This window comes from Crocodylus siamensis, chromosome 8 (assembly GCF_052110815.1).
Source record: "Crocodylus siamensis isolate JL-2025a chromosome 8, ASM5211081v1, whole genome shotgun sequence".
NCBI lineage: Eukaryota > Metazoa > Chordata > Crocodylia > Crocodylidae > Crocodylus > Crocodylus siamensis.
Genome location: NC_143402.1, coordinates 54,756,261 through 54,768,047, shown reverse-complemented (window position 1 = coordinate 54,768,047; position 11,787 = coordinate 54,756,261). Strand labels below are relative to the sequence as shown.

Below are 11,787 nucleotides of genomic sequence, written 5' to 3'. Positions count from 1 at the left end.
GGGATGGATGAGCCTCAGAGTCCTCAGCCAGGCAGGGAGGGGGAGTGGGGCCAGGGAACTCCACCCAGCCAGGAGCCCTGGGGGAGGAGGGGGTAGTAGGGGCTCCGGTGCCACCACAGTCCCAGGAGCTGGGGGCAGGGGGCCACTCACCTCAGCCTTCAGCTCATCGATCTGGTCCTTGAGCTCCCGGATGTACTGGGAAGAGTCTGAGTTGTTCAACTGCCCCTGGATCATGCCCTCTTCCCTCTGTGGGTGGAGATGCACCATGGTTATGACCGAGGCTGGGGGTACTCAGAACTCCAGAACTCTCCGGATTTCCCACTCACCTGGATCTCTAGCTCGGCGATCCGCTGTCGCATCTCTGCCACGGCTGCCATGCTGTCAGCTTCCCGCAGCCTCACAGCCATCACCTCCTCCTTGCTCTGTGGAGCAAACGTGGTGTTGGGGAGGGGGACCAGGGCATCAAGCCCCACCCTTTGCCCCCTTCCTAAGACAACAAAGGAGGCAGGCCTGTCCCCAAGCTGCCTGCTGGAAGGTATCCCATACTACAGATGGGGCTGAGGGTTCACTTGCTGGACATACAGCTCCTGGCGCAGTAAGACCAGATTCCAGCTGAGGCCTGTGGAGCTCTGATTTCCAGTCTCTCTGCCACTGCCAACCCCTGGGGCTCAGACCCCTGGAGTCCTGGGGCACAGCCCCCCACCAGGCCAGCAGGATGGACCCCTGCTTTCATTCCTGGCCCACCTTGCACTCGGACTCGGCGTGTTTGCGCTTGGTCTCGCTCAGCTGTGTCTGCAGCCCCTTGTTCTGAGCTGTGACGTACTGCAGCTTCTCCTGCAGCCCTGCGCATGCCTGCTCAGTCCGTGTCAGCAGGTTGCTGTGGATCTGGTCCTGGGAAGAGGGAGATGGCAGGAAGAGCTTAGGGGGGCCCTGGGTCCTTAGGCATCTCCTCCCCACAACCAGCTACTATGCCCCTTGAATCTGCACTCTGTGATGGTCCTGTGAACCCCAACCCCCACTTTGGCACTGACTGGCCCTACCCTGGCCACTGGGGTCCCTGCTATACTAGGAGCTTGAGGCTTCCCATGCTCCAAGTCCTGGCAAGAGGGGCTGTGCCTGGGGCCCTGGCCGGGGGTGAGTACTGTCCCCCACACTCCTGGGTTTCCAAATATGCCACCACCCAAGAGAATGTGTTCTCCCCCACCCACAATGTACCATGCACCTCATGAACACACATGGCACTGGCTGCAGTGCTGTCCCCACCATGCTCGCCCTGCACAAGCATCTACCCCAGTCCTCCTGCAGCATTGCACACATACAATATCCAGGTGTCCGGGACACACAACCCCACAGAACCCAGATGTCTGGGACACGCACACAACCCAGGCGTCCAGGGGGCACAATCCCACACATGCAGAACCCAGGCATCTGAGACAAACATGCACATGTATAGAACCCAGGTGTCTGGGACACGTGCACACATACACCAGGCATTTGGAACATACAACATCCCCCTGGCATTTGGGACATACACTCCCACACAAGCAGCAACCAGGCATCTGAGAAAGACACACACAGAACCCAGGTGTCCTGGACACACAACCTCCCAGATGCACAGAACACAGGCATTCAGGACCCACCCCGCCATCCACACCCCTCTCTTTCCTAACCGTCACCACAACTGCCTCCTCTCTGCCAGCCCCAACCCTGGTGCCCCTCTCCCTGGCCCACCTGTGTCTCAAGCTCCACGACTCTCTGGCGCAGCCGGTGCAGCTCGGCCTGGGCCTGGGCCTCACGCAGCCGTGTACCCATCAGCTCATCCTGCAGCTCACCCAGTGCTGCCTTGCGGGGGGACTCCTTCCAGCGTCCGCCTGTCCGTGTCACATGTGCCTGGGGTGGGAGGTGTGGGTGAAACCCTGGGGGAGGGGCTGGTTAGAACCCCCACCCCACCACCGCCTAACCTGAGACCTCCCTGGACACCATCAAGGAACAGAGGGCTCCTCTCCCTCTGATTTGCTGAAGGGGAAAGCCTGAGGAGAAGCCAGGAGTCCTGGCTCTCAGCACAAGTCACACCCCACTCCCCTTCCATGGCTAGGAGAGAACCCAGGAGTCCAGGCCCCCAGTGACCCTCTGCTCTAACCACTGCATACCACTCCTCTACTGGAGCGAGGAGGGAACTCAAGCATCCTGGCTCTGAGCGCCTCCCCCACCTCCTCTAACCACTCTACCCAAGTCACTCCTAGAACTGGGAGAGAACGCAGGCATCCAGGCCCCAACTGTCTGCCCTGCTCTAATCACTGCACCCCATTCCCCTCTTGGAATTGGGATAAAACGGAAGCATCCAGACTCCCAGTGCTCCCCTGCTCCCTCCTGCAGCTGGGGAGAAGCCAGGAATCTGGGCTCTCAGCCCCGTTCTGTTGGGCATCCTGTCGGATGGCAATGCCATCCCTCATCCAGGCTCTCTCTGGGCTGACACAGACCTGGGCACTTGGCTGGACTGGTGGCATGTGGGTGGGGCATTAGCTGGGGTGTGGGGGGGGAGAGGTGCACAGAGATCTGGGGGCCAGGTGGATATGAGTGGGGGGAGCTGCTACCTGCCAGCTGTCGCTGAGGTCCTTGACGTGCTGCTGCAGATTGCGGAGCCCGGCCAGGGCCTCAGCCTCACGCACGGTCAGTGCCTTCAGCTCCTCCTGCAGCCGCGCCACATTGTTCTCATCGGGTAGCAGGCTGTGCTTCTGGAGGATTTAAAGGGTGTGGGGGGGTCAAGGCAGCACCCGCAGTCCCTCCACCCGGCTTTGCTCCATGGCACTGGGCTTTGGGCTGGGCCCCAGGGGGCTTGGGGTAGCTTGAATCTCATCTCCAACCCCCCGCCCCCCTCTATCTTAGGTTTCAGCGCTAGCCACAATTCCCTTGGTCAGGCCCTGCTCTCAGCTGCCCCCCACAGGCTGCACTGCCAGATCACCCACCTTCAGCTCATGGAAGGATTGGGGGCTGGAATCTGGTTCCCAGGGGGTTGATTTGGCATCTGGTGCTAGACAGAGAAGCAAGCAGGAGCAGATAGGAATGGGGGCGGGGGGGAGCACAGCCTATCTACACACTGGCTGTAGCCCTGTGCAGCTCCCATGTGCCAGGATCAGGCCCCATGCACCAGGATCGGGGTCCAAGATTGAGCCCTATGTTCCCCGACCATGGCAAGATCAGGCTCTGTGCTGCCTCCCAGAAACAGGACCCATGTCTTCCCTATACATACCAGGGTAAGGTCCTACGTTGCCTACACACCCCAAGATTGGGCTTTGTGCCCCACCTTGACATGCCAGGATAAGGCCCTGTGCCACCCCCACGAATCAGGCCTTTTGCTACCCCCACACCCCAGGATCAGGCCCTATGCTGCCTTTGCACTCCAGGATCAGGCTCCATGCCACTCTTACACCCCTGGATCAGGCCCTGTGCCACCCTTACACCCCAGGATCAGGCTCTAACTTGTCTCTGCACCCCAGGATCGGGCTCTGTGCTGCCTCCATGCAGACCTACAGGCTGGAGGACAGGGCTCCGTGGTGTTTGATCTGGGCACAAGGGGCAGGGGTTTGGCAAACCCTGCTCCAATCCACCCCCAAAATGCCATGAAGGACGTGTGTGTTCCCCGCACCCCGCTGGGGGCAGCAACCACACCACTTGGTGACACCAATCCTACCACAGCCTTTTGTTCCCAGGCCCAACGAGGCCTCGGCAGCAGCTTCAGCCCATCCTGCAGCTTGAGACTGACGCCACAGCTAAGGGTGCTGCCTCGCACCCCTTCTCACACCCTGCGTGTGGTCACGGTCGCCTGAGCTGCAGTGCTGCAGCCGGAAAGGCAGACGTGGGGGATCAGGGTGTTAAAGAAGGAGGGAGCAGTTCTCACAGCTCTGGGCTGCTCACCCCCACTGCCTCCTGCCCATCCCCAGGCAGAGCTCCAGGGCCCTGCTGGGACCCTTCAGCTCAAGCCCTGCTTTCCCAGGGCCATGGGGCTCAGTTGTCTTCTATGTGTAATGAATATAATTCTTCATTCCCACCAGACTGAGGGAGAAGCAGAGACACGAGCCAGGGGGCCCCTCAAAGGGCCACAAGGTAGTGGATAAGGGAGACTTTTGCCCAGCAGCTGCTGGGGCATAAATGACTGAATACAGACCCCTCCTGCCCACCACCGCCCTGGTGTTACTGTCCAGTCTCACATTCACGCCCAGAACCAGGCAGAGCCTACTTAGCTTCCTATCTCAGGAATTTCTGGGAATTGCAGCCCAGGGATCTCCTGGGACTCCAGTCCAGGGATCTCCCAAGATCCTAGCACAGGGATTTCTGGGAATTGCAGCCCAGGGATCTCCCAGGATCCCAGCTCAGGGATTTCTGGGAATTGCAGTGCAGGAATTTCCTGGGATCCCAGCCCAGGGTTCTCTCCCCATCCCTGTGCAGCCCTAGCATGGCCAGTCCCTGCCCAGCCTGCTCTTTGCTAGAAGCCCATCTTTGCTTTTGTGCAGCAACTGAAACCCAGCTGACGCATGGCCTCCAACCAGACAGGAAGGAAATGGTTAAAAAGCATGGCCTGCCTGGGCGGGGGGGGTGGGAAAGCAGAGTGTTCTGTTTTGCTCAGCCCAGATAGCCATCTCCCGAGGTTTGCAAATCTAATCCGAGGAGCAACCACAGAGGAGCAAATCAAGCAGATATAGCAGTGCACCAGGCAGAAGGCTGGGGGGAGAAGATGAGGCAGAGAATCTGCCCTACACTGTACACCACATCCCTAAGGAGGATGTGCCCAAGGGGGGTTGCTGACATGTTAGGGGGTGAGGAGGCTTATATCAGCCCCAGAGACATCAGGAAGGCAGGGAATGGGGTAACAGCATAGCTGGGCTGGGAAGGGGACCTCCTGGTTCCTTCCTTGCACTGGATCCCAGAGTGGCAGTTCCCTTGGGAAGCTGACCAGTGATCCCCACATGCTCCAGGCCAATGATGTGAGAAGCCAAGGGGCTAGCAGTGGCCAAGTCTCCTGGGCAGTAAACCAGGTCACAGCACAAAAGCTAAGCAGGGTTGGTCCAGGCTCATCTGTAGAAGAGGACACACCAAGGGAGCTGGTTTTGAAGCAACTCCCCCAGAGGGCTGGAGGGGCCTCTGGAGAGGCCTAAAACCCTTGAATCACCCATCTCCTTGGGATCCCAGTCAACTTTCTGCAGCACCAGGCAGCTTCATTTCCTGTTCTAAACTTACCCAGAACTGAGGCAATGTAACAGCCCTTTGCCTGTCCACACCCTGAAGCAGGGCTGTCTGACTGGCAGCCTGTGGCCACAGAATCCTAAAGAAGTGGGGCTGGAAGGGACCTCCAGAGGTCACACTGAGTCGAACACTCATGCCTGGAGCAGGATCAGCCCTGTCCAAACCATCCCAGACACATTCAGCATCTAACATCTCAGTATAAAACTACTGTTAGCCCTGACACAGCACCAGATGTCACACTTGACGGGGGAAGCAGGGGACCACAGTGGCCAATGTGATGCTCCTGTCAAGGTTGTTAATATACACTCAAGGGACCCAAAGCAGAAGCCATGCCTCTGTTGCAGAGGAAGCCAACCCTGCCCCCCACACTCACCCCCAGCCCCACTCAGAACCAATCTGGGGGTAAAATTCCTTCCTGACCCCAAATCTAGCATTGGACTGAGCCTGAGCAGAGGGACAAGACCCTCTAGCCAGGACCCTCTGGGTTTGTGTCCCAGCAGGAGCACTGGCACAGCCCAATCGCCATCCCCAGCCTGGGCTGCAGCCAACACCCAGTGCCCCATAGGCTTTAACCCTTCTTTCCTCCACCCCCAACACATGTAGCAAAAATGGCGGGGAGCAACCAGCAAAGTCTGGGAGCCTTGGAAACCCCCTTGGGGTTAACTTGCAGCTCCTGGTCATTTTTTTCTTTGGACGGTTGTCTGGGGTCTCCCAGCTTCCCCTTCCTGTCCTCGGGGGGGGCGGGAGGAAGGGCATGGAGCAGCCCAGGGAGCACTGTATTTATGAGGCCTGTGGTGTGTGCGCAGTTCCCAGCTGCTCAAAAGTCAGACAGTTCTGTCCCAGGCCAACATAGTAACAATGTCAGCTGCAGGGCAGTGTGTTTCGGGGGGAGTAGGTGCAATCTCTGGGAGTCACAGAGCTGCTCCCCCCACCCCCTGGTTATCCCAGCTGTGGTTATCAACCCAGCATAGCCCCTGAGCAGGAAGGCTGAGCTCAGCTCATGACTTCCTTTGCTTTGGGTTGCAAAACCAGGGCTATGGTGATTTACTCCGACTGGGTTCCAGGACTCATCCATCTACTTCTCCTCTGCGCCCCCCACCCAAAGGACCCCGGCTCTCTTCTGCCTATGCAGGGTTGGCTTTACTCCATCCTTTAGCGCAGCCAATTCTGGGGTGAAGGGCAACCTCCGCTAACTACACAGGTCCCAGTGGAGAAAGATCCCAGGTCCAGCTGAAAGGACAGGGAAGAGGCTGAATGGGGGGTGGGTCCTTGGCAGGGGGGGCAGCACAGTCACTTCCACCATCCATGGGGGCCCCTACGCCCCAACTCCCCACCCCCACCAGTACCTTCTCCATGTCCAACACTTTGTCTTGCATCTCTTTGAGCGCACTCAGTGTCTCTGACTCCCTCAAGCGTGACTGCTCCAGCTCTGTCTCCAGGTGGGTCACGAACTCCTCGGTGAAGCGGGGGTTCCCCTGGGAGATGCACAGAGTGATTTGGGGGAGGGGGGCAGTGGCAGTCATTACTGGATCCTATCAGCTGGCCACTGAAAGCCCCAGCTTAGAACTGAGAACTGGCTCCAGGAGCTGCCTTCTGGGACAAGATGTGGAGGGAGTTTGCCCTTCTCCCCCACTGGGCTGGCTGGGACCAAGTCATGCAGCTGTGAGTGAGGTCAAGAGGAGATACCCTCCCAGGGAGCACAGGGCCAGATCTGGGGGGCTGTGGCCCTCCACTACTGGGTGCATGGTTGCCACAGCTTCCCCAAGGAGGGCCATGAGCTCAATGCAGGATGGGATGGGGCAGGAGGCTGTGGCTGTATCAGGGCTTACTGAGGTGTGGGGCTGCAGGGGAAACCAGGATCACAGTGGAGCAGGGAAGGGCTGGTCTCTGGGGTATCCCAGCTAGTCCAATCCCCTGCTCCAGGCAGCATCAGCTCTGTCCAAACCCTGCTAAACACATCCCAGTCTGAGGTATTCCATGCTCCACCCTGTGGCCAATGACCAACCACTTTGCCACTAGAGACCCCAAATCTGCCCCAGGGGAAGCCGGGGGCTGGCAGGGTCTGGAGGCTGCCAGGGGTGTTCAACTGCACTGCAGAGATGCCAGACAGAGACCAGGACCCCACTGCAGAGGAAAGACAGATCCCTCAGGTCCGTGCTGATCTAAGCAAGGGGGGAAATATCTTCCTGACCCCAATGCAGCGTCAAGCTGAGCCTGAGCAGAGGGGCAGATTTTTTAGCCAGGAGCCTTGGGTCTAAGTCCCAACAGGATTGGCATATTTTATAACCACCCCTCAGCCTGGGCTGTAGCCAGCACTGGATACTGCTGAGGTGGGGAAAAAACTCAGACCCCTGTAGCAGCAGGGGGGTGTGGAAGTTCCTGCCTGCCCCCATGTGGCCTCCAGCAAAGCCCAGAAGCCTGGGAGAACTGGACCCCTCCAGTCTGCTCTGTGCCCTGGGGCTGCAGGGGGATCTGCTGGGCTGGAATCCAGCTGTGAGCCTTCTCCCCAGAGTTCTGGTGGGGGCCAAGGGTATGGCAGTCCCCGGAGGCTGCTCATGTGTCTCCCTCCCATTTGCAGGGCAGCTGGTTGGGGCTGCCATTGCCAGCTATGCCCAGAGGTGCCTGCCTGCTGTGGGCTCCAGATGGCAGCATCATCTCCTGCCCTACCCCCCCCAATCTGGGCAGAATGGCACTCCCTAGAGCCAGCCACAACCACAGCTGGGGCGGGGGGGCAGACCCCCAGCTCGTAGCCACTTTAACGTCTGCACTGTCGCAGCTGGTGGCAGTTCATCAGATAAGGGGTTGGGGGTGGGGGCTGGGAGCTGGTTGGGGAGGCAAAGACCATCCCACCCTGAGGCCTGGCCACATCCCCCACCACTGGCTGCCCCCCACTGCAGACACACTCTGATCCATCTCCAGATGCTTAGAGATTTCAGCTGGGATTCTGAGGGGCCAAATCTTCTGCTGGGGTAAATCACTGCTGCTGTGCTGATATCAGGGGTACCTTCCATGGCCTCCGGCCCAGGTCCAGCCCTCTCCTTGACAATGCTGGGGAAAGGCCTTCGCCCCCTCCCAGGCCTACCCTGGGGCAAAGGCAGCTGTGAGGAGGAGGAGGGGGCATGGTTAAGAGCTCCAGGGTGGTCTCAGCCCCTGAACTGGATCCCTGTGGGGGGCTTGTCTGCCTCTGGACTCCATGGGGTTTGAGGCAGGTGGAAGAGGCAGAATGGAGGTGTGGCAGCTGGTTTCTGGGGTGCAAGGCTGTGCACTGATTGCCAGGGGTGCTCAGGAAGGCAGGAGTCTCCCCCTGCCATCCCCACGCAGCCACTGGCCCCCAGCAGGTGCACTTGGGTGGGAGGAGGCAAAGCGGGTGGTAGATTTCCCTCCCCGTCAACCGTGGAGAAGCTGAGTGCTGTGAGAAGGCAAGTACCAGAGTTTATGGTTGCAAGTGGCGAGGAGGGTGGAGGGAAGTGGGGGCTCAGAAGAACCTCAAGGAGCAGCAACAGCTGGGGCCTGCTCCTGCCCCACACTGGACACCTGTGTGAGGTGGTGTTCCAACAGCTGCTGGCAGAGACTGGGGCAATGCATGACTGTGGGAGCCGTCAGATGGGGGAGGTGTGCGTGTGTGTGCATATTCATGAATGCATGGGCAAGTGCATGTGTATGCATGACTGCGTGTGTGTGCAAAAGTATTGTGCATGTGCAGATGAAAAAGAGCATGCACCTGTGTCAAGGTTTATGCAAGAGCATGTGTGAACATGTGAGGAAGTGTGCTGATGCACCTATATGTAACTGTGTGCCAGCAAGCTTGTATGTGTTCACATGTGCACAAGTATAAATGTGCACAATTGTGCAAGGGTATGTGTTTATGCATCTGTGTATGAGCAAGGACATGTAAGAGTGCAAGTGCATGCACGTGCCAGTGTATATTCATGTGTGTGCATGCAAGCAGATGAGTGTGAGCATGTGTGCATGTATTCATGTGTCATCAGGCAGCCAAGCATGTGCAAAAGTGTGCGTGTATGTGTCCAAGCACTTGTGGGTATGTATGAGCACAAGATCCTCACATCTAGTATGATCTGCCACCCCATATGCTCACATCATGTCTTCTCCCAAGTGACCAGTAGTGACTAATGCTAGGTCAGCAGCCAGGTCCCATTGTGTCAGGTACATGCCTGATCCACAGAGCTCCCCAGGTGTGGCTGTTACCAACATGTGACACCTGAGAACATGTCACCATGCTGCTTTCTACAGCTGCCATCCCTCAAAGCCCCACATAGCACAGTGATCTCTGACCCTGCCCTGCTGCTGGGATCCCTGCTCAAAAACTGCTGACAACTGTAGGAACTTAAGGAGAGGTGGGCAGGGAAAGGCCAGCTCGCTTTGGCCTGCTTTCCTGTGCCCACCCCGGCTGGTGTTGGTTAGGGACCGCAGCTCTGATCCAAGCCATAAGCCTGGACACGAGCTGCTCATACACAGGACAGGACTGGCAGAGGAAGGGTGGTTTTGTGGTTCCCTGCCACAGGCTCAGGCTCCCTGCCATGGCTCAGGGCCTCTATTCCCTACCCCCTGCTGGGGATAAGCCTCCAGGGAGTGATTGACTCCCCAGACTAGGTGCTGTACATGCTGTCAGGCTTCTGGGCTCCACAACACACCTTCAATTCATTGGCTGCAAGGAACTGGTCCTACTGGGACTTACCATATTTACGCAAACACAAGATCACTTTGAATTGAAGATGCCCTGCCTCCCCTCCCACCATACAGAAGTGGGATCAGAAGGGACCTCCATAAGTCACATGTAGTTCAACCACCTGCCTGACACAGGATCATTTCTGTCCAAACCATCTAGGACAAATCCATCATCTAAACTAAGCCTATCCTCCCCCCAACACATGGAGCACAAAGGACGGGAGGGGGCAACTGGCAAAGCACAGAAGCCTGGGAAATCCCCATAGTAGAACACAGGCATTGCTAGGCCTAGATCATCCCCAACCAGTAGCTGTCCAGCTTCTTCCTGGACCCCTCCAATGATGGAGAGTCCACAATTTCCTTGGATGTCTACTTTACTGCCCCCCTGCTCTGACAGTGTTTCCTGATTCCAAGTTTTTTTCCTGAACTCCTTGATTCTGAGACTGCACTTTCCCCAGCATGAATGTGTGGGGGGAACCTCATCTTGGAATCAAGTAAACATGGTACAACACCTGCTGAAGTTCTCTGGCTGAAGACTTTGGGTCCTCCCTGTAGGCTCAGCCTGATGCTGTATTGGGGATCAGGTCTGGATCAGGGCTCTCAGCTTAGATGGGCCCAGACTTGTGGGGTGGGGCACTTCACCTACTTCTGCAGCAGTAGCCAGGGCCCTGCCTGGGAGCTCTGGTGCTGGAATTTGAAACTGTGCCCCACAATATGGGGCAAGTCAGGGGGTGTTGGATGTCTTGGGTACTGGGCCTGGGAGAGAGGCACAAATCAGGGCCAAGTGTGCCTGGGGCAGGGGGCACGAGATTCCTCCAGAGGGTCCCACCAGCCTGGCTTTACTCCCACCCTCTGGGAATATGCCCCTAGCATGGGGAAATATGAGCAGCTCCTAGCACAGAGGTTAGAAATGGGCATCTGATCTGCCACACTTACCTGCTGATCCTGCAGCTGCCGGATAGTGCTCTGGGCTTTCTGCAGGTTCTCAGTGGCCGAGCTGCACTGCTGCTTCACCACAGCCAGCTCCCGCTTGATGATGTAGTTCTCCTCAGCCTCCTGAGCCCGCGTCACTTGGCCCTGGATGAGGTTGCAGGGGGACAGAGAAGACAGGTGGGAGTTAAGTGCAAAGTACATTCCCAAGATGCTCTCAATCTTCTCCCCTGGCTGTGGCGCAGCAAGATGGGGCCCCAAGGGAGAACTTGACACCCACCTACCCTCCCTGGTGATAGAAAAGGTTGGAGGGGGCACCTGAAATCACTTAGGCCTGGGTGCTACAGCACCTAGCATCTGCTTTCCAGTCCAGGAATGGGGGCATCAGACAGCCATGGGCTGGGAAAAGGGATCCTGGCTTGTGACCTCTGATATCCAAGGGTGGGTGTTCAGATCAAGGGGCTGTGTATCATGATGCTGGAGCTGGGTGAGGGGAGGGGGTGGGTCCACATGTGTGATACTTAGGAAAAATCTGTTTGCAGGTGGCTCAAGGGACATGATCACACTCACCCTACCCACCCCACCACCTGCAAAATGCCTTTGAACAGCAGGGAGGTAGCACCAGTGGGGAAACTGATGCATGACGGGGGCATTGTGCTTGAGATATGGGAAACCTGGGGGATCCTGCCTGCTCCTGTGCTGCCACACGTACTCCCAGCTGCACATAGGCCTCCACAAGTGACTACTGATCACACCAGCCTGAGAACAGTGTCACCAAGGGGTCTGAATGCTTGGATTCTAGCCCCGGCAATAGGAGCCCTTGTCTGTTGGGAGTCAGAGCCAGGAGAGCAGGGAGGCAGACAGGACAGGCCAGGGAGCTGCCTGGGGATAGCCTGGCAGTGGTCAGGGCTGAAAGGAGCTAGTAAGTAA

General features: G+C 57.8%; 1 protein-coding gene across 4 annotated transcripts in view; it reads right to left on the bottom strand.

The window, feature by feature from the left end:
* Positions 1 to 11,787, bottom strand: part of EVI5L (ecotropic viral integration site 5 like) — a 57,545-nt gene that overhangs the window by 5,990 nt on the left and 39,768 nt on the right. For 3 of the 4 annotated variants that reach the window (XM_090059921.1, XM_090059920.1, XM_090059922.1), the window contains exons 12-18: positions 10,864 to 11,004; positions 6,588 to 6,716; positions 2,595 to 2,735; positions 1,732 to 1,890; positions 745 to 891; positions 327 to 422; positions 151 to 246 (exon numbers count right to left, since the gene is read on the bottom strand). In XM_090059921.1, the coding sequence (XP_089916047.1) occupies positions 151 to 246; positions 327 to 422; positions 745 to 891; positions 1,732 to 1,890; positions 2,595 to 2,735; positions 6,588 to 6,716; positions 10,864 to 11,004 (909 nt within the window). The remainder of the gene's footprint in view (positions 1 to 150; positions 247 to 326; positions 423 to 744; positions 892 to 1,731; positions 1,891 to 2,594; positions 2,736 to 6,587; positions 6,717 to 10,863; positions 11,005 to 11,787) is intronic. The other variant, XM_090059923.1, reaches the window with a different exon arrangement.